Here is a 22,028-nt window from a genome sequence, read left to right as displayed (position 1 = left end):
ATAGGGAAGGTGCCAGACACCCTGTATGGCCTAAATTATCCCCCGTTATTTAAAAAAATACAAGCGGAACTCACCCGATGGGGCCAATTGCCGTTATCCCTCCTGTGGAGGTGCCACCTGATTAAGATGGTTCGTTTCCCCAGATTGCTATACCCCTTTCAAACACTCCCTCTCCTATTGAAACATGTCGATGTCTCTAAACTGACTTCCGCATTCACAAAATATATGGGCAGGAAAAAGGCCTCGCATTGCACTCACCAAGCTCATGATGGGCAAACAAGAAGGGGGCGTGAACTTCCCGAATATCAGGGGCTATAACGTGGTCTGTCTTTTGCGTCATGTAGTAGATTGGCTTCACGAAACGAGCCATTATTCCAACTTAGATCTGGAGGGGGAGTATGCCTCACCCTGGAACCTGAAGGCTTTGCTACATTGTAGAATCGCTTCTCTTCCGTGCCGTCTCAAAACCTCCATTGTATTGAGAGATACAGTACTAGCTTGGAAAGCGGTACGTAAGCATTTCGATCTACCTCACCTGGTATCGAAACATATGCCGCTGAGCGGACACCCGGAGTTTTTACCGGGAGTAGGCAAGGGAGACAGATTTGCCTCTTGGGGGACGGTAGGAATAAATAACGCAGGGGATCTTATGCATATAGAGGAAAGGAGATGGTTAACCGGGGCGGAAATCACCACTAAACTCAGACCCCTAGAAGGTAGGGTTAATTTTTTACAAGTTCTTCAGGCACGAGCATTTTGCACCTCTAGGCTCAGGGATTTGAATAAGGAAGCCACCGCGCACACTCTAGATGAGGTCATAGGTCCAACAACTGGGCGTGCGACTATTTCAGGGTTGTATCGAGCACTGGGGGATGGTTTTGTTCGTCCACAATCAAGGGTTAATTTCAAAGTCTGGGAACGGTGGACTCAAGATCCAGGTATAGGTGAGATCATATTGGGGGGTTGGGAGACGGTACGGAAGAGTGTGATAAATGAGAGCTGGAGGGAAACCTATTTTAAATTGATGCATTCAGCTATATATGGCTTTAATATTTTGCCTTCACAATCCTTCCCCGACCGCATTACGTGTTGTACCAAATGCAATACACCCTTGACAAATTTATGGCATGGAGTGTGGGGGTGTGTTCATACGAAGCGATTTTGGGGGATGGTACATAAATATATTGCGGATCATTGGAAAACGAACCTTCCAATGACGCCTCAAGCGCTATTGTTCCATCAGGCGCGGCCACCGGAGGAAGAGGGTGCTCGAGGGGTGAGATCACCTCCCGTGCTGGTGCACACGATTCTACTGGTAGCCTTGAGATGCCTCCTGAGTAAGTGGCTGGAAACAGACACGCCGGGGTTAGACCTGATTGTGTCTCGCCTGAAACCGTTATTAGTTCTGGAGAGGGTGAAGGTGGAAAGACGGAACGAAACGGGAACCAAGAAGCTATACGCTAAATGGCAAATATTCATAGAATCGCAGTGCACAGCAGCCGAGGTAGTGGAAATTGTTACGCCTTTCAGGCACACAAAGTGGTATTATACGCAGCTCTTGGCAGGCACTTTAGGGGGTTTGCAACTTTGATCTAGCCGGGGAATAAATGATAAGTAGATACTCATTGATGACCTAAGTATTGTCGGGGATGGGGGAAGTCATGTTTTCGGTCTATATGACGATCGAGACTTATGCCATGTTTGTATGTTATGTTATGTTGTATTTAACTCAAGGTTAATTTAATGACAGTTGAGTGCTGCGCACTCATGATGCAACCTTTGCGTGAAATGTTTGTAAGAAAATGTGAAAACTGTTAATAAAAATGATGTTTTTTAAAAAAAAAAGTACTGGGAATGGGAGACTTCAATATGGTAGTGAACTGCAACCTTGACAGACTTAACACTTCCTCTGAGGGGGATAGGGCGGCACCCGACACGTCTGTATTGGGCTTCTGGTTGGATGAGATGGGGTGGATGGATCTTTACCGATATAAACATCCGACAGCTAAAGTGTATTCATGTCACTCACTAGGCAGACACTCCCTATCACGCATTGATTATATGGTGGGTAATGCTCTTGTTTTGCCCATGGTTGACTCTATCTCCTATAGGTCCAGAGCGGAGTCGGATCATTCCCCTATGGTGGCCAGCCTTAGCCTCCCCGGCCATACTAGGCCTGGGACGTGGAAAATACACCCCTTTTGGCTGACCCTGATAGGCCCTCAAGATAGGATCCCAGATCAATTGGAGGTGTTTAACATGGACCATAGTACATTTGAGAATTCCAGTATTGCATGGGACACCTTGAAAGCTTACCTTAGAGGGTGTTTTAGGTCCACAATTTCATATATTAAAAAAGATTCTACCAGGATTGAATTAGAGCTAGAGCAGCAATGCAAAATTTTAGAGGGCAAATTCATAGATGACAGACACGAACAGGGATCTCTGGCTGCAAACAGGGCAGAAATACCTTATGCTGCTTCAGGAAAAGGCAAACAGGAAAATATTTTTTACCAGACAATCGTATTTTGAATTGGGCAACCAGTCTAGTAAGCTACTGGCACACTTAATCCACCAGAACTCTAAAAGTCCAGCCATCCTCAAGATACAGGGGGGATCTGGGGAGAGCTTGACAGACTCCCTAGGTATAGCCGAGACATTTGTACAATTCTACAAAGAGTTATACACCTCCCACTCTAGATACGATGTGTCAGAGTTTAAGGCCTATATGGATGATATAACGTTCCCTACGCTGAGCACAGAAGGCAGAATCGCTTTAGAGGTCGATGTGACTGAGGAGGAGATACGGGAGGCCATGGGGGACATGTCAAAAGTGAAGGCGTCGGGCCCAGATGGGATTCCTATAGAGGTGTATCACAAATACTCGGAACATCTCATCTCCTCCCTACGCGCTATGTTCTCCTATGCACTAGATAAGGGGTGGCTGCCTGATAGTATGTACGACGCAACTATAATAGTCCTGTTAAAACCTGATAAGGATCCGATGGATTGTGGCTCCTATCGTCCGATATCTCTATTAAATAGCGATTACAAGATACTTACCAAAATCTTAGCAAATAGGCTTAATAAAGTCATCAGGCTTAATTCACGAGGACCAAACTGGCTTTATGCCAGGGAAATCTACATCCGACAACATCCGTAGGGTACAGATACTTGCACAGATAGGAGAAGCTATGAAGGCAGACTGGGCAATAGCATCGTTGGATGCCGCTAAAGCCTTTAATTCCATTGAATGGGCATACTTATTGGAGACTCTAGACAGATTTGGATTTGGGCCTCAATTCCTTAGGTGGATCTCTCTTCTATATAAGGAACCACGGGCACAAATTCTGGTGAATGTTATCCCCGCATTTTAGTTTACAGAGGGGCACTAGGCAGGGCTGTCCCCTCTCTCCTTTGCTGTTTGCCCACGCTATTGAACCACTAGCCCTACAAATTCGACAGCACCCTGAGTACAAAGGGATAGGGCTGGGGGGAAAGGAGGAAAGAATTGGCTTGTATGCAGACGATATGGTCCTTCTTATGTCTCAACCCAGGGAGACGCTACCCGTGGCGATCACTGCTTTAGAATCATTTGGGAAGTTCTCGGGACTTCACATTAATTGGACCAAGTCGTTTTTTATGCCCCTGCAGGGAATGGGATGGCCAGACATCATACAGGGTCTACGAGTAGTCTCGTCATTTAAATACCTTGGTATCATTATAAATCGGGACCATAGAAATGATCATGAAACTAATATCTTACCACTGCTGGATTATGTAAGGGGCAAGTTCAGGATCTGGAGTACTCTCCCCCTGGCTGTAACTGGTAGGATTAACTTAATTAAAATGGTCATCCTCCCCAAATGCCTATATATCCTAGAGCACGCAGCGACACCGGTGTACAAAACCTTCTTTAAGCAGATACATGCCTTATTCCCAACATTCATCTGGGGTGCAAATAGGTCAAAACTCAGCCTCACTACTTTGCAACGACCCAAAACACAGGGGGGAGCTGCCTTACCGGATCTCTTTCTGTACTATCTAGCGGGGCAATTACGATATTTAAAAGCATGGGTAAATGACACGACGCTGACAAATAGGGAACAGCACCTGGCTGTCTACCTGCAAATACCTACCCTTTGGCCAGTATTGGAAGGACCCATGAATGCACTCAAGAATGTACTACCTGTTCATAGGGTGGCTTTCCAGGTATGGTCAGCTGCAAAGGGCATTTACGGGTACTCTGACGTGCAGACAGACATGCCATTATGGTCAAACCCACTCCTCACGCAGGTATCGGAGGACCTGGCTCCAGTATTCTGGATACAACATGGGATACACAATATAGGGGATGTATATGAGGGAAAAAGCCTTAAATCCTTTACACAGCTGCAGTCGGAATTTACACTGCCCAGGACTGCCTTCTACAGGTACTTGCAATTGCGCCATGCTCTCAGGGCCCAGTTCCCTGCCCCAGATACGGCATTCTCACAATTTCCATTGATAGGAGTATTTCGATCCCAAGGACCCAGAGGGTTAATATCAGCCATCTACACGTCTCTCATAACGGCCAAAGTTAGCATACCACTACCAGTAAAGGACAAATGGAGAACACAGATACCCAACCTCACTGAGGAGGAATGGGAGGAGATTCTCTCTTCCCCACTCTATGTGTCCCCAGCGGCCAATAACAGGATGATACAACTATCCATGATACATCAGAGCTACCTTACTCCCGTTAGGCTACAAAAAATGGGTAGATATCCGAGTATGGAATGTCACAGGTGTCGGTTTCCTAGGGCCGACTTCTGGCACATGATCTGGGCGTGTCCATTTATTTCCTCTTTCTGGGATGAGGTAATTGGGGTAGCAGCTGGAATTCTGCATATTCCTGTCCCGGCAACTCCGCAGATTTGCTTGTTCGGTGTTCTCCAAGACGAATGTTGGCCGCATTACATGAAAATATTTCTTAGGGAAATTCTGTTTATGGCAAGGAAGGCTATTGCTCTTAGATGGATGGACCCGCGTCTTCCCAAGGTGAATAAGTGGAAATCACTTGTGAATTCGATCATCCCTTACGAACGGATAATGTATAAACAAAAAGGATGCCTTGATAAATTCTATAAAATATGGGAAGCATGGTGTGAATCTGCAGAGACTCAATATACCCCACACAGATATCACGACATCCGTAGATCGCTGACACTTAGCTAAATTAAAGGATAATGAATCATCATAACCTCCGTTACAGTGCTTGGCTCAGTATGTGATACGGGAGATGTATATTGTTTGTCTGCTCATGTGTATGTATTTTTCTTGATATGTTAAATTGAGACGCTTTGTAATGTGCACATCTCTGCATTCCTTTTTGTATACAATGTATGGTGTAAATGCATTTGTACTATATGTTTTTAATAAAACGAGTTAAAAAAAAAAAAAAAGTAATTGCAATTACTGTGCGTACTTAGACTTGATTAATCCAGTTCTAGATTGCCATAGGTTTACTCTGACACTTTACCGTTCCCCTATTATGTTGAATGTATTCTATTTTGCACACGTCAGATCCCATTGAGGAAGAAGATGCAGATATACTGTTCAGCTCGGTTCAAGAGATGTTGAAGGCAGCCGTAATGGCCGATGCAGAGATTCTCACTGAAACCCTCCAGCAACTGATGGATTCGGCAAAGGAACTTGGCAGAAAGTTTTCTGGTCTAGTGCCGGAGCGGTTGTATCTCCCAGCGCCTCCGCTGTACTGTCCACAGCCCTCTTCAGTCAGTGAAGTAAGTGTTACTAATATTCTTCTGCCCCTCGTTCCCGTATTACCAAAATAACTAGGCAGATTTACCATTCAGGAGTCTGGGCATGCTCAGCGGGGATTGTAGTAGTGGTCATACGGGGATGTCACTCTCTTCTTTTCTGTAGAAGTACGAAACTGCTAAATAGAATATTTAACAACTTTTATAGAAGATGATGAGGATTTTCAATTACTAATGATTTTTGTCATGTCTCTTGAGTGGCATGTATTGGATACTGTTAGAAGAGTCATTTCTCATGTAGCTATTTTTTTGTGTGATTCTTAGGAGGATCCCAGTGATTTTCTCTTGGAATTGGAGAAACGCGTCCGTCAGAAGCTGTCCGGAGTCCTGCAGCGTATACTCTTGTTATTCCGTGCGGCGCATTGCTCCCTTCCTGCTGCCCAGTGGTACATCAAACAGATTAAACGAGCAAGAAAAGTCATGCAAAAGGTTAGCACTGTTGTCTTGCAACACTCGGATCCTGGGTTAAATTCCAACCACGGGCCACATTTTCAAGGAGTTTGTATGTTCTCCCTGTGTTCTTATTGGTTTCCTTCCACACTCAAAAGAGCCGAGAGTTGGACCCCCACCAATCAGATATTGATCGCCTATCCTGAGGATAGTTCATAAAAAAATTTTCTCACTGGAAAACCCCTTTAATTTGCATCCTATGACATTTCTAGTGTATGAGATAGAGAAATTAGATTGTGAGCTTCTTTTGAGACGGGGACTGATGACGCACACATATGTTCGTTCTGAAATTGCTAGAAAATCTCTAAGCTTTACCAATACGAATTAATTGATTTCTTTTTTTTCCAGATTAGAGCTGTAGCTTCTCTGCCTCCTCTCGAGTCCCTTCCAGAGAACTTGATGAATTACGCCAATAGTAGGACTGTGTTACTCAAGCCAGGACCGGGTGGAGCGCCTATGAATGACTCGGTATCTTGCCGCGTAGTAGGTAAGACCGAGAGAGAGAATTTTTTGGATGTCTAGTATTCTGGACAGGAGATCTCTTGAGGTCAATGAGATGGAATCATCTTGAAAGTGCCTTCATGGGTTTTTCAGTATTTCCTTCTTAGGAACAGTTCCAGTATTAAAAAGGAAGTCTGTAATTCTTTTTCTATATGTATTGATACATCACACTCTTCTGTCTTCACAGTCTGTTTCAGAGAGCTCTGTGCCCTGTGCTGGATGCTTCATGTACGTGAGCGATTGTCGATCACCTGCAGACAGTACCAGAAAGCGAGAGACGACGGCAAGTTATTTAAGGTACTGGATTCTTTCAGAACGTGTAAACTGTGGGGAGTTAATCTTATAGGCTGAATCACAATAGAACTACATTTCTATGACCAGTCTTAAAGGGGTTGAGTCACTACGACAACTCCTGTCCATAAGTACTATTAGGACACATAGAGATCATTGTGGGGGGTTCACTGCTTGGGACCGCCACCCATGTGCCAGAATGGTGAGCGACTATGTAGCAAGAGCGGCTACACTTCTGGTGAACCTGGCGTGTCCGTGCATCACATGGGCAGACGTTGCAGGAGAAATGTGTTGCTGACCACGGCCACTGATCGGTAGCGAGGTCAGATCAGCGACGATCAGCTGATTACCACGACCACGCCGGCTTCTTTTAAAAAAAGGGGTGTTTTCATGAGACAAGCCCTTTCAAATGGTGTTTTCTGGCTTAATCCCTGTATTAATAAAAAGTTCTACAACTTTCTAATATAGTTTTTGTTTCAATGTATCACCATTTTTAAGATATGTTTGCTGTCAGTGAATGACAACACTCTTGTTTACATTCAGAGGCAGCAAACTGGAACATATCTAGTCCTGATCCCAGATGAGAAGTGGATACAATTGTATCCAGTCCAGGCAATGCTCTGTGAGCTGAACACATTATCAGCAGCAGCACACATCTCTCTGGTACTTTGCTACAGTGTATCAGTCTGGAGTCCAGGCTGTTTATATCACATAACATTGTCTAGACTGGATACAATTGTAACCACTTCTCAACTGGGATCAGGGCTAGGCATGTTCTAGTTTGCTGCCTCTGAATGTAAACAAGAGTGTTCTCATTCACTGATTGCAAACTGATATATTGAAAACTATTAAAATAGTGAGGAATTGAAATATAAAGTATATTAGAAAGTTGTAGAACTTTTCAAACCTAAAACTGAAAAAAAAACCATTTAGGCTGTATTCACATCACTGTTCGTTTCCGTTGAGGGGTTCCGTCAGCGGTTTCCGTCGGGTTAATCCCTCAGCGGAAAGTCAAACGGAAAACCCAGCTTCCGTTTCCCTCACCATTGATCTCAATGGTGAAGGAAACATTGCTAATGGTTTTCCGTTTGTCACCGTTGTTCTTGACGGAACCTATTACGCAGTCGACCATTAGCTAGGTTTCCGTCACCATTGATATCATTGGTGAGGGAAACGGAAGCTAAGGTTTCCGGTTGCCTTTCTGTTGAGGGGTTTACCCGACGGAAACCTCAGACTGAACCCCTCAGCGGAAACAAACGGTGATTTGAATAGGCCCTTAAAGGGGTTGTCCGACGAAAATAAAAACGATTTATTATTTTTCTTATTCTGAAAAGAATAAACTTTGTAATATACTTTGTGTTTCAAACCTGAACGGATCGCAGGATTTCAATCCCCGTTTCGTAAACCCGGATTTTCGGAGCAGCTGTTCTTGTGGTGACGCATCGACACAGGCTGCGGGGGGAAGGAGCTACCAGCTCCTCTCAGTGTGTCGATGGCTGCCTGGCTCAATTCATCAGCTAAGCCAGCCCCCTCCTCCATCACTGCTGATTTAGAGACCTGGGAAGGGGGCTGACTTAGCAGATGAATTGAGCCAGGCAGCCAGCCCCCTCATCTGCGTCATCGAACATAGAGAGGAGCGGGGAGCTCCTTCCCCTCCCAGAGCCTGTGTTGGTGGGTCACCACAAGAACGACCACTCCGAATTTCCAGGTTTATTTATTTCAGAAAAGAAAAATAATTGTTTATTTTCATCTGACAATCCCTTTAAGTAGGTTATTGAATACATGAATATTTCCTCAAAATGGAAGAAACCTGCAAGAAATCGGAACATAAATATCTAATACACATCCCATTAAAATTTGGCACAAATTGACGTCGGGCGTCTCAGCGATGTTACGTCCGTAGTGTTGTATTGTCACACGGCCCCTTTGTCTAGGTGCTGATGTGGGACTTTACATCGCTGTGTCCTTCAGCCACCACTTTAGATGTATGGGTATGGAGCATGGTAATACTGTTTTTGGGGTGTTGGGTGGAGTTTCCTGATACCTGGTCTTTCCCCCTCTCTACTAGAGTGCCGAAGAGATTGATTCCTGTGTGATCGAGCACTGTTTTGAGGCTTTGGAGTGGGCATGTCGCATGCTGCCATTCACAAGGGCTACAAATTGTGAAGAACTCATACAAGATCTCATTCTCAGCCTGATCAGTGAGTTACCGCCAGTAAAAAAGGTAAAAACGTGACTTCAGTTTGTGACAATCCAATCTCCTGCTGTATAATGTACGGATGATAGTCGGGATATCACTTTATTCAGCCCTTCCTGACGTGTTAATCGTCTCCGGCTCTGTTCACATCTGCGTCGTGGTTTCAGTTTATAACAGATATATGACCACCGACGGACCCTATTAACTTCTAATGGGCTCCATCGTGTTCCGTTGTGGAGTCCTGTGTCGCATGCATTGCAATTCTTCAAATCTGACAATTTGTGACGGAGCCCCCTGCGCAAATGTGAATACGGCTTTCCTTCTATGAGATATGATTTCTTGAAATTAGAGACCTAGACCCAGAGCCTGAGGCTGCACCACTGAGAGATTCTGATGACAACATATCCCCAATCTGTTACCATTGTCCTATCAGATCACCATCTTCATCAATTTCCAAATGTATACACACATTGGGGCAGGTTTATAACGGACTTAACCCCTTAACGACGAGCGATGGATATATCTGTCGCAAGCAGGTGTTAGTTACCGCATAGCGACGGATATATCCGTCGCTCTTATCGGGTGGGTACTGCCAGTGTACCCACGCGATCAGTGGCAGGAGCATGGCTGTTATACACAGCCGGGCTCCTGCCCCAACTGCCGGAATCGAATCGCGCTCTGATTCCGGTAGTTTAACCTATTAGATGCCACTGTGAATAGCGACAGCGGCATATAATGTGTTTGACAGAGGGAGAGAGCTCCCTCTGTCACCCCATCGGCGCCCCCGCAAACAAATCGCGGGGTGCTGTCGGGTTTCCATGGCAGCCGGGGCCTAACAAAGGCCCCCAGGTCTTCCTTCAGCAACTGCCAGAGGCACGGCCTAATAGATTGCCTGTTAGTTTTACACTGACAGGCAATAATGCTTTGGTATACTAAGCATACCAAAGCATTATATAAGCGATCTGCAGATCCCCCTAGTGGGACAAAAATAAAAAGTAAAGCGGTTAAATAAAGTTTAACAAAAAAAAAATAATTAAAAAATATCACTTTTTCCTGAAAAAGTGGTTTTATTTAGTAAAAGTGTAAAAAAAAAACACCTATATGGTATTGCCGGGATCGTAACAACTCAAACAATAAAGTTAACACATTAATTAAACGGCGTCCAAAAAAACCCGCAAAAAACAATGGCAAAATTGCTTTTCTCCCATTCCCACCATAAAAATATAAAATAAAAGTTAATCATTAAGTCCCATGTACCCCAAAATACTACCAATGAAAACTACACCTTGTCCCGCTAAAAACAAGCCCACATATGGCTACATCGACGGAAAAATCAAAAAGTTACGGCTCTTGGAAGTATTTTTGTTTTGCAAACGTAGGAAAACATAAAACCTTTACATATTTGGTATCCCCGTAATCGCGTCGACCCATAAAATAAAGGTATCCCCGCATAGTGAACGGCTTAATTTATAACGTGAAAAGCAATGCTGGATTAGCTGTTTATTTTCAATTCTTTCCTAAAATAAAGTTAATAAAAGTTAATAAATGTATTATATGCACCCAAAAATAATGCAATTGAAAAATACATCTCGTCCCGCAAAAAACAAGCCCTTATACGGCTATGTCGACGGAATAAAAAAAAAAAAGTTCCGACTCTTCGAATGCAACAGTGAAAAAACAAAAAATAATCCTTGGTCATTAACGTGCAAAATGGCCCGGTCATTAAGGGGTTAAACAAATTTATCGCATTGGCGCACGCTGTTAGGAGAAATTGTGTTCTTGCTAGACATGTTAGACACTTACTTTAGACCAGGGGTCTCAAGCACGCGGCCCGCGGGCCGCATGCGGCCCCTGGGGCTGTCATCTGCGGCCCGCGGGACACAGAGCCGCTAGTATCGGCTCTGCTCCGAGACTCTGGAATTCTCTGACATCGCTGTCCACATATGAACAGCGATGTCTGGGGCTTCCCCAGAGCCGGAGTCCCGAGCAGAGCGCTGGTGTCGGCTCTGCTCCGGGACTCTGTGGAATTCCCTGACATCGCTGCCCATATATGGACAGTGTGTCAGGGTCTTCCCCAGAGCGGAGTCCTGGGCAGAGCGCTATTATCGGCTCTGCTCCGGGACTCTGGGGAAGCCTCTGACATCGCTGTCCATACATCGACAATGATGTCAGGGGCTTCCCCAGAGCAGGAGTCCCAGTGATGTCAGGACCACAGCTGGAGTCCCAGGAAGAGCCTACTAGCGCTCTGCCTGGGACTCCAGCTCTGGGCAAGCCCCTGACATCACTGGGACAGCCTCTACAGAGGGCACTGGGGCAGCCTCTACAGAGGGCACTGGGGCAGCCTCTACAGAGGGCACTGGGGCAGCCTCTACAGAGGGCACTGGGGCAGCCTCTACAGAGGGCACTGTGGCAGCCTCTACAGAGGGCACTGTGGCAGCCTCTACAGAGGGCACTGTGGCAGCCTCTACAGAGGGCACTGTGGCGTTATCTAGTGGGTGTGTGACAGTATCTGAAGAGGACACTGGCATTATCTAGGGGTGTGTTGCATTATCTACAGAGGGCACTGTGGCCTTATCTACAGAGGGCACTGTGGCCTTATCTACAGAGGGCACTGTGGCCTTATCTACAGAGGGCACTGTGGCCTTATCTACAGAGGGCACTGTGGCCTTATCTACAGAGGGCACTGTGGCCTTATCTACAGAGGGCACTGTGGCCTTATCTACAGAGGGCACTGTGGCCTTATCTACAGAGGGCACTGTGGCCTTATCTACAGAGGGCACTGTGGCCTTATCTACAGAGGGCACTGTGGCCTTATCTACAGAGGGCACTGTGGCCTTATCTAGGGGTGTGTTGCATTATCCACAGAGGGCACTGCGGCAGCATCCACAGAGGGCACTGCGGCAGCATCCACAGAGGGCACTGCGGCTCTATCTAAAAAGGGGCTGCCCAATCTTGACATGTGTGCTAACTGAGCCGCCGGACTGCATTTAGCGACACTTAAAGAGGCTCTGTCACCAGATTTTGCAACCCCTATCTGCTATTGCAGCAGATCGGCGCTGCAATGGAGATAAGAGTAACGTTTTGTTTTTTTTAAACGAGCATTTTTGGCCAAGTTATGACCATTTTTATATTTATGTAAATGAGGCTTGCAAAAGTACAAGTGGGCGTGTTTAAAGTAAAAGTCCAAGTGGGCGTGTATTATGTGCGTACATCGGGGCGTGTTTACTACTTTTACTAGCTGGGCGTTGTGTATAGAAGTATCATCCACTTCTCTTCAGAACGCCCAGCTTCTGACAGTGCAGAGACAGCGTGTTCTCGAGAGATCAAGCTGTGACGTCACTCACAGGTCCTGCATCGTGTCGGACCAGCGAGGACACATCGGCACCAGAGGCTACAGTTGATTCTGCAGCAGCATCAGCGTTTGCAGGTAAGTATCTACATCGACTTACCTGCAAACGCTGATGCTGCTGCAGAATCAACTGTAGCCTCTGGTGCCGGTGTCCTCGCTCGTCTGACACGATGCAGGACCTGGGGCAGGAAGTGAGTGACGACACAGCGTGATCTCTGGAGAACACGCTGTGTCTGCACTGCCAGAAGCTGGGCGTTCTGAAGAGAAGTGGATGATACTTCTATACACAACGCCCAGCTAGTAATAGTAGTAAACACTCCCCGATGTACGCACACAATACACGCCCAGTTGTACATAACTTTAAACACGCCCAGTTGGACTTTTGCAAGCCTCATTTACATAAATATAAAAATGGTCATAACTTGGCCAAAAATGCTCGTTTAAAAAAAACCAAAAAAAACGTTACTGTAATCTACATTGCAGCGCCGATCTGCTTCAATAGCAGATAGGGGTTGCAAAATCTGGTGACAAAGCCTCTTTAAACTGGAAAGCTGGATTGTTGAAATAAGCACGTGGAGAAATATCTCAAATTTTAATCCTAGCGGTATTATTCTAGTAATATAGTGTTCTAGTAGTTCAAATAACTAATTGATTAACAATAATTTTGTATTGTATCAAATTTGAAAGTAATGCGGCCCGTCAACTTCCCATTTTTTCTATATGCGGCCCACTTACCCGGCCGAGTTTGAGACCCCTGGTTTAAACCAATATTTTGTGCTGTATTTTGAGCATTAGCCGAGCCACGCCCCTTTTCTGGACCCTTTTCAAAACCGTTTAGTGAGGAGTAAAAAATGTCTAAAACACATAATAAATCTGGCGCAAAGCATGGACGCCAGTTTTTTTTTTTTGTTACAAATGGCTTAGCAAATCACTGTTGAACAACTTAGGATGTAGATATTGATTAAGTTGGTCATTTGGATCTCCATGACATCATTGCACCTGACCTCAAAATCTATCAGTAGTCCAGCTGTAGGATATTGACATGGTAACTTAAAACAATCCAATCTCAGCACATAAGCTAGAAAAAAATGGTCAAAGAGGAGCGGTCATCTCTCCTGACATGTCTGTTTTGGTAAATAATTGTATTCCCCATGAAACAACAATTCTGGAGCATCTATTATTCCTCCTAGAAATTTATGAATAAATTGACAACTGGGCGTTACCAGTTGGGGGTGTGTCCTTATACAAACTGACACTGTCCAATCAGTGCTGAAGGAGTGTGACAGTGAAGGGACACGCCCCCTCAACAAGGAGAATGGTAACAATTTATTCATAAATTTCCAGGAGGAATAACAGAGGAACGATACAATGCAGAGTTTTACGAAAAATTTCTCCAGAATTGGTATTTCATGGGGAATGCAAGTATTTACTAAAAATAGACCCCTCAGGAGAGGTGAACGATGCTGCAAGACAACAGTACGGTGTGCCAGAAGTTGCTGAATCCTGTTCTGGTTTTGCATTTAGTTTTCCTCTCGTATTGTCTTTCTACAGGTGGCAGAGATCATGGTCAAAGCTTTTCCCAATCCTGAAGATGTTCGTGTTCCATTAAGGGAAAAATATCACTCAGTTCAGCAACGATTGAGACACTCAAAAATAAGAGGTGATTCTTACACATGACTTAGTCTGCCAAGACCCCAAATTACAGAGATATTCTCACGGAGTGCCCAGGGTACCAGTAGGGCGTCATATGCCATCGTACAGACTGACTTTGTATGTAGGCACCCCATGGGCATGTATATAGCTAGATTTATTGCATTACACACCAGTTTTTATCCAGATATAATCTATATATGATATTAAGTAACTTAGCATTACATTGCGTCTCTTATTTTGCATTGTTTCCATATCACACCATGTATTACAGAACATTCTCTACCTCGGCTGCATTCACAAATCTGCAGCCACCAGAGCTTAAATCATTCAGTATTCCAGTATTGCCTGTACAGGATTTAACTGTCTAATTGGCATTCTGGGAGTGTAGTCTTTATACCATGTAATACTATGTCTCCTATTTAGGAAAGACTAAGGCGATATGGGCATATTACTGCTCTGGTCAGCTGCTGCATTGTACTGAGCCCTAATAAGGCACACATAGGCTTTTATGGGACCCCAATGTACCATGTATCTCTGATTTCATAGAAAAGTTTTTTTGTCTGATTCCGTGGTAAAAAAATGGTGGCATTCTCCTTTGAATGCTGTATTATGGAGAAACTTACCTCTACAAGCATTGCTTCTAGAGGAAAATATCTCCCGAGATATGGCGGCAAACAGAGTGCCTGCCGTTCCTTAATATAGAGCCTCAGGAATCAGTACATACCTGTAGCAACTACCAGAACTGTGAATGTAGCTCTGGAGTATAATACAGAATGTAACTCTGGATCAGTACAGGGTAAGTAATGTAATGTATGTACACCGTGACTCCACCAGCAAAATAGTGAGTGCAGCTCTGGAGTATAATACAGAATGTAACTCAGCATCAGTACAGGATAAGTAATGTAATATATGTACACGTGACTCCACCAGCAGAATAGTGAATGCAGCTCTGGAGTATGATACAGGCTGTAACTCAGGATCAGTGCAGGATAAGTAATGTAATATTTGTACACGTGACTCCACCAGCAGAATATTGAATGCAGCTCTGGAGTATGATACAGGCTGTAACTCAGGATCAGTGCAGGATAAGTTATGTAATGTATGTACACAGTGACTCCACCCTCAGAATAGTGAGTGCAGCTCTGGAGTATAATACAGGATGTAACTCCGTATCAGTGCAGGATAAGTAATATAATATATGTACACAGTGCCCCCACCAGCAGAATAGTGACTGCAGCTCTGGAGTATAATACAGGATGTAACTCAGGATCAGTGCAGGATAAATAATGTAATGTATGTACACGATGATTCCACCACCAGAATAGTGAGTGCAGCTCTGGAGTATAATACAGGATGTAACTCAGGATTAGTACAGGATATGTAATGTATGTATACAGTGACTCCACCAGCAGAATAGTGAGTACAGCTCTGGAGTATAATACAGGATGTAACTCAGGATTAGTACAGGATAAGTAATGTATGTACACAGTGACTCCACCAGCAGAATAGTGAGTGCAGATCTGGAGTATAATATAGGATGTAACTCAGGATCAGTACACGATAAGGAATGTAATATATGTACACAGTGACTCCACCAGCAGAATAGTGAGTACTGCTCTGGAGTATAATACAGGATGTAACTCCGGATCGGTATAAGATAAGAGACTTAACTTTCGCTGAAAGGTGAATATGTACTTTAAATAACATCTCACACCATTCCTTGACACCTATACAGATTTGCTGTTCAGCTCTGTGGCAGTTGTAATTCCGCCCATATCGATTGTCACCTAGAGTTCCCAGAAATAAATATAACAAAGAAATGGCTGGCTGTTACCATACGTCATTCAGGACTTCGGTTATATAAACGTGCACATGGTTATGTAATGCAGCCTCCATTTCCGTTATTTGAGGGCCTGTTCTGTGCTTGTTCTAGGACTCCACGGTGAGGAGATGATGTCTGTCATTATTCACAACATGCAGCGGGTGCGGGGGAAGTCTCTGAGACGTGTCCAGAGAAACATCGGTCCCGTGGAGATGCATTTGTGGGAACCTCCTCTGAACGATACTCTAGGGGAAGAGTCTCGATGCTATGACAAGTACTCGCTGGGCACTACTAGTCTCAGCAGGAGCACGCCCACTGACCTGGGGAGGCCTCAGATTTACAGCGACACAGACACTTTATCTGATGCATTGATGGAGAACGGGGCAGGCGACAGGTAATGGACTGGATCTTAATATACCTGATCCTTAGTTTCAGAGGGGTCTGCAGCAGCTTGTCTCCCTCCACCCATTGAAATACACATGCATGCCCGGCCAAGCGTATACGTATATGGGGAGGCCTGGGGTGATTGCTACTGGCTACTCGCTATCTTCGATATAAGGCCGGCTTGTCATTTGTAAAGTCGGCCGTAGACCGGAAATTTGACCCCCCCCATCTGACCAGTAATGTGATTTCTTTAATAATTTTTTACTATGAGTCAACTAAAGGGGATATGTTGAAATATTTTTGAACCGACGGGAATAATAGTTTGTGTGTAAAATGAGAATCTAGGACTGCGGCGGTCTGGGTAGGGCGGACGGAATTTGGAAGTTAAGTGTCAATACAAAACATGTCTAGAATAAGGGGCTTTATTTAACGAATATGGGATAATCCCCCTAATTATTTATGTAAGGGAGAAATGCACTTTGGATATTCGCTATTATCCCTGGGGAAAGCTGTGCCCGCTGCAGGGGATATTTAGTATTGCTGCACTTCTCCGTACCCCCTCCCCCGAAAAAAACCCATGAACCTACTGCATGCAGATAAATTTCCAAGGAACATATTTGGCTACGTTTTATTTTGCAGAGCGGATTTAAGCATTCCTTTAGATACTGGAAAGCCGAGCAAAGCAGCCAGAAAGAAATCAAAGGCTAAAAGAGAACTCCGCAGTGAGACTGGACCGTTTCCACCCAAAGTTGGCACCTGGGAATTTGAGTGTAATGATGAAGAATACACCAGATTTTTAGATCTGTTCCTCAGTTACCTCCTGGAGAGAGATCTTCTTAGTAGTGACCCTGGGATTCCTTTCCTCACGGCTTTCTCTCCGCAGCTGCGAGAACATGAGCTGAATTCGCTCGTCTTCGACGTTCACACCACGCTGAAGCGCAAGCTGGTGAGAGCCGGGATAAGAAGCGTTTTTAGGGCTGGATCCTGCTTTACTATTAATTCAGAAAGTGACTCCGTCAATATGGAGGGCACATTGCCACAAACACAGGGGGCATCTGAACCTTGCCATGCTGTGCGTCCCACCGTAGTACTGGGGAAGCCGATTATCACCAGCAAGAGATCCTTTCCTAACCTCTCAAGACGTTCAGGTAGAAGTGGTCTGTTCGGTTTACAAGATCAAGGATCAAAGAAATTGAAAGACGACAGAAACTTTCCAGTTTTGTCTGGTTCCCGGCATGCCCAGTACAGCTACAGACTAATCCAGGGCAAACACTTCACCCCTAATGAAGAACTGGGAGACGAACTACAGGCCAAGTATAGTAATGAATCAAAGCTGGTGGAATGGATGATCCGATGGTCGGACCGCAGGTTGTTCTGGACTACGGGCAAAGCAGAATTGTGCCATGTTGCTGCGACCACTGCGATTCGTGTCAAGACCTCCTCTGCTGCCTTACTCACTTCAATATGGCTGCTGGAGAAGCCTTACCTGGGAAATACCTACATACAACATGTAAGATTTCGTACCTGTTCAGATCCAAATTCCTGTTCATAGGGGGCAGTATTCTAATATTTAGTGCTGGTCTTGTAAACAGACTGTGCCGCAAGTCCTCAACATCTATAACTTGAAGACTTATGTAAAAATGGACAGCAGCTGCAGCTCTATTCCTGCAGAATTATATACCAGAATGTGTTAAATTGACTTCAATGGGCACCGTATAATTCTGTATTTCCCATAACTGCTTATTGCAGAGGCTCCAGTTGGGGGACCCCTGGCAATCGACTAACTAACTGGGAAGCTGCCTCTAGAAAGTTAATGTGCATTTAATTCTCCCGACCAATCGGACATGATGAGGCGCAGGACGCACTCTGGGCGGTACAGATACCGAGGCAGCCATACCAAACCCGAAGAGTATCGTGCACGTGTCCTATTCTACATAATTATATTGGAGGGACACTTTATAGTTCAAGGGGTTGACTAGGATTAGAAAAACTTGTCCGCTTTCTGCCAAAAATAGCGCCACCTCTGTGCACAGGTTGTGTGTGGTATTGAAGCTTAGCCGCATTGACTTGGATGGAGGTGAGCTGCAATACCAGCCAGACCCCTAACAATCAATGACGTCTTAAATTACATTAGTGGGATTTCATTTTTGGGGGATATTTTTTATTTTTTTTAATCGATCTAACCTCCTTATGTGCATATTTGTCTGCCAGCTACCAGACACCTCTGTCCCAAGGGTCATCAGATAGGGTCGGAATAAGAAGATCCAGACAAATCGATGGATAAATGTTTGACTGTCATTGTCTACTATTGTACCTTATAGGTTCCTCCAAGCAATAATATCGTAGCTCCTGTCTTTCAACGTGAAGTGGACTCCAAACTGCAGAACACAACCGGTGAGGCTGCTGAATATTTGGAGCCGGATAGAGCGTCCCCATTTACAGGACATGAACTCGATCATGAATCCGGGGAAGAAACTGCTTCCAGGTGAGTATTTTTTTGTGCTCATTACTGTAGCTTTGGGCAATATTACAATTGAGCTACAGTAAATCTGACCTATCCTTATAGAGCGTCTTCAGAAATAAGTCGAATGAGCTGGGAACAAAGTGAGGAGGGGCACTCAGCTTTTCATGAAAAGTCGAAGGAGGGCGCATCTGTTCTGTGTGGCAACCACAGACTGGACCAAATTCCCGTTCTGTCAGAAACAGAAGGTTCGTACTCTCCTTGGTTTTGTAATACGTGTGAATGTTGGGATGGAAGTGGCTAGTGTAGATCTTTATGATGTTAGGACTTTAATACTGAGAGAGTGCTCGGGCACACATGGTGGTTTTGTTGCGGCAAAAGTGCTATACTGCCGAACCAGTTATTGAACGTTCTTAGTTTTTTTTCCTGATGGGGTTGCCTTTTTTTTTTCTTTCTTCCGTTGCAATGGTGGTTGCTATCTCCCATTATGGCCACCTGGTTTTTAATCTCGAGGTGTAATGGAGAATAATCCGTCTACTTATTTGCAGCATCTGACTGCTGTGGTAAGCTATATACAGCATACGTCCAGTATGTCCCACACCCCTAAGTTAAAATGGGCCATAAAGCTGGCCATACATGACATATAAGTGGGCCAAACATGCAGATTTTTTCGGCAGGGGTTGACAATCTTGTATTTGGGGGCCTCCTGACTGTCCCGCAAAGGCAGAAAGAAGGATCAAACATGTTGGATTTGAGCTTGCCTGATCCTTTGTTCCTGTGGAAGACGAGCCCCTGCCAACGATGACTGGAGCCCCATAATCCCTATTGAGATAAACATGCAAGCTACCCCGAGCCAAGCATGCATGTTTATAGTGGAGTCGATAGGAATAGCTGTTTGGTCGACAGCTGTTTCGTGTTTGGCCGGCTTAAGAGGCAACTTATCAGAAATTTGTCTTGGGGTGTGACTAAAAGATGGCAAGAATGGTTCCTGAGTGGGACTAGAGACATATACATGATAAAGCTATAAATAATCATCTTGATGTTTTTTGTAAGATGACCAAGAGGACGAAACACAAAGGAGTGTGAAAATTTCAGTCAGTATTCGCCCAGTGCTACAGGAGATGGAGGTGAGCTGAGGAACCCCGCGGGTCACTGTTTGTCAATGTAACGAATGATAAATAGAGACCAGTACCAATAAACTGCTTTCCTCACAAGGTGTGCTGTACTTCTATGCAGACTTTGTCCGGTGAACACCAAGTACAAGATCCTGAGGAACCGGTCATCCTGACCGCAAGAGAAGAGTCTCAGTGAGTGCAGCATTTATTTCGGCAGAATTTGTACCTAATAGTAAATTCGGAGGTAATAGAGGGGGGTCCGCTGTTCAGGATCCTCATCTCTTGAGCAGGGTGGAGAACGGTTATAAAGAGCGTCTCTCTCTCTGGAGGACCTGACCTGTCCTATCCTGTATTACACAGACAACACATTGATATGAATGGGCACTGTAATACTTCATTTCTCCAGTGGTGGCGCTGCAGGGAAATTGGACACTTCTGGGTTTCCCGCTGATCACTGGGGTCTGAGCAGGGGGACATTTTGTGATCAGTGTATTGTCAAGGGACCCTTCTAACAAGTAGGCATTATCCAGAACCCCTTTAACATGTTGTGTCAGAAGTTTCTGATAACTGAAATCTTAGAGTGAGGCCAAAGGGGTTTTGGGAATCTGTAAAAAGCTGCAACCTCAGGGAAAAATGCAGAATTCATATAGGGGGTTTCCAATCGCATTGGTGCCCACAGTGGAGTAAAATTCCCCCCTTATATGGGCTGTCCAGAAATGTACGGATGATTGGTAACCCTGCGTAAGGGGTTTGTGCAGGAATAGAAAAACATGGCTGCTTTCTTCCAGATACAGGAAAATTATTTTAAGGGTCAGTGTGTTTTTCCTGATACAGAGCTCCAAATTCCCTGTCTCCCTTCTCACGGCTGTATACTCTAAAATTCTCTATTGGGCTACGTTCACATCTCGTTTGGTATACGTTTGGAGGAGTCCTGACATATACCTCTGACGGAAGGCACCGATGTATCCACTGTATAATATACAGAAGGAAATGTCACTCGACCTCCCTGGGCACAAATCTACTTTAAGCGCAGATCCCGGGTTGAAGCCCCTGACGTCACTGTTCATATATGGACAGTGACATTAGGGGCTTTGAGATGCCAGAATCCCTGTCCATGGCATCGGCAACGCTCTGTCCGGGAATTCCGCTGCTGGAGGAGCTACTGACGTCACTGTCCATATATAGACAGTGAGGTCAGGGGCTTCCCCAGGGCTGGAATCCCTGGGCCGAGTTCTACCTAATGCTTATCCCAGGGATTCCAGCCGTGGGAAAGCTCCCCAAGGTATACGTTTAATGTATACCTGTGACGGGTGACATCCGTCACACATAGGCTCCCATGTAAAAAAAACAAATCTACACCGCACTTTATACGTTTTTTTTTTTTGGTTTTTTTTGCTGGATCCCTCATGATGTAGAAGCGTATTCTACTACATTATCTCTCCTTCAAAAAAAGGTATACCGACAGATACCAGCCCGACGGAGGCCTATAGAACATTCTTTTTGACTCTGTTGGGATAATGGAGCCCTATGGACACGATAAGCGTATAAATAGGAAGCTTTCACACCGTGCACGCTAAGCCCTACGCCAAAACGAGATGTGAACATAGTCTTACACTGCCCTGCTCCTACAGCAACTGCCATGATCGGAGCTAACTCTAATCCCAGCAGTTTAACCTCTTAGATGACACGGTATATAGCAAAAGTATTGGCGCAATTGTAACTAACATTTATTAAACCGCACAGGAAGGCCAGAATAACACATCCCATTTTGGTGCAGTTTTGGGCTCCGTTTTTTAAACCAAATCCAGAAGTGGGTCCAAAAGGAAGGAAGGGTATAAAGGAAATGTCTTCTTTCTTTTGTGTTTACTCCGCTCAAAAAAACAGATCCAAAAACTGCATTGTGTTAATGTTGGCCTGAACACCATAACAAATGCAAGAAACAGAGCGGAATTGCTTTTTTTTCCATTCCCCCTGCACAATTTTTTA

At 44.8% G+C, this 22,028-nt stretch overlaps 1 protein-coding gene across 5 annotated transcripts in view; it reads left to right on the top strand.

Annotated features, from left to right (window-relative positions):
• The window catches only part of CPLANE1 (ciliogenesis and planar polarity effector complex subunit 1), a 92,572-nt gene that overhangs the window by 40,795 nt on the left and 29,749 nt on the right, over positions 1 to 22,028 (top strand). For 4 of the 5 annotated variants that reach the window (XM_075842079.1, XM_075842052.1, XM_075842061.1 and 1 more), the window contains exons 19-30: positions 5,566 to 5,783; positions 6,084 to 6,248; positions 6,618 to 6,756; positions 6,958 to 7,067; positions 9,130 to 9,285; positions 14,159 to 14,267; positions 16,194 to 16,476; positions 17,106 to 17,976; positions 18,788 to 18,951; positions 19,033 to 19,175; positions 19,981 to 20,054; positions 20,143 to 20,234. In XM_075842079.1, coding sequence (XP_075698194.1) covers positions 5,566 to 5,783; positions 6,084 to 6,248; positions 6,618 to 6,756; positions 6,958 to 7,067; positions 9,130 to 9,285; positions 14,159 to 14,267; positions 16,194 to 16,476; positions 17,106 to 17,976; positions 18,788 to 18,951; positions 19,033 to 19,175; positions 19,981 to 20,054; positions 20,143 to 20,234 — 2,524 coding nt within the window. The remainder of the gene's footprint in view (positions 1 to 5,565; positions 5,784 to 6,083; positions 6,249 to 6,617; positions 6,757 to 6,957; positions 7,068 to 9,129; positions 9,286 to 14,158; positions 14,268 to 16,193; positions 16,477 to 17,105; positions 17,977 to 18,787; positions 18,952 to 19,032; positions 19,176 to 19,980; positions 20,055 to 20,142; positions 20,235 to 22,028) is intronic. The other variant, XM_075842070.1, reaches the window with a different exon arrangement.

Source organism: Rhinoderma darwinii, chromosome 1, assembly GCF_050947455.1.
Source record: "Rhinoderma darwinii isolate aRhiDar2 chromosome 1, aRhiDar2.hap1, whole genome shotgun sequence".
In the NCBI taxonomy this organism is placed as follows: domain Eukaryota; kingdom Metazoa; phylum Chordata; class Amphibia; order Anura; family Rhinodermatidae; genus Rhinoderma; species Rhinoderma darwinii.
This window is presented reverse-complemented; position numbering and strand designations above follow the sequence as displayed.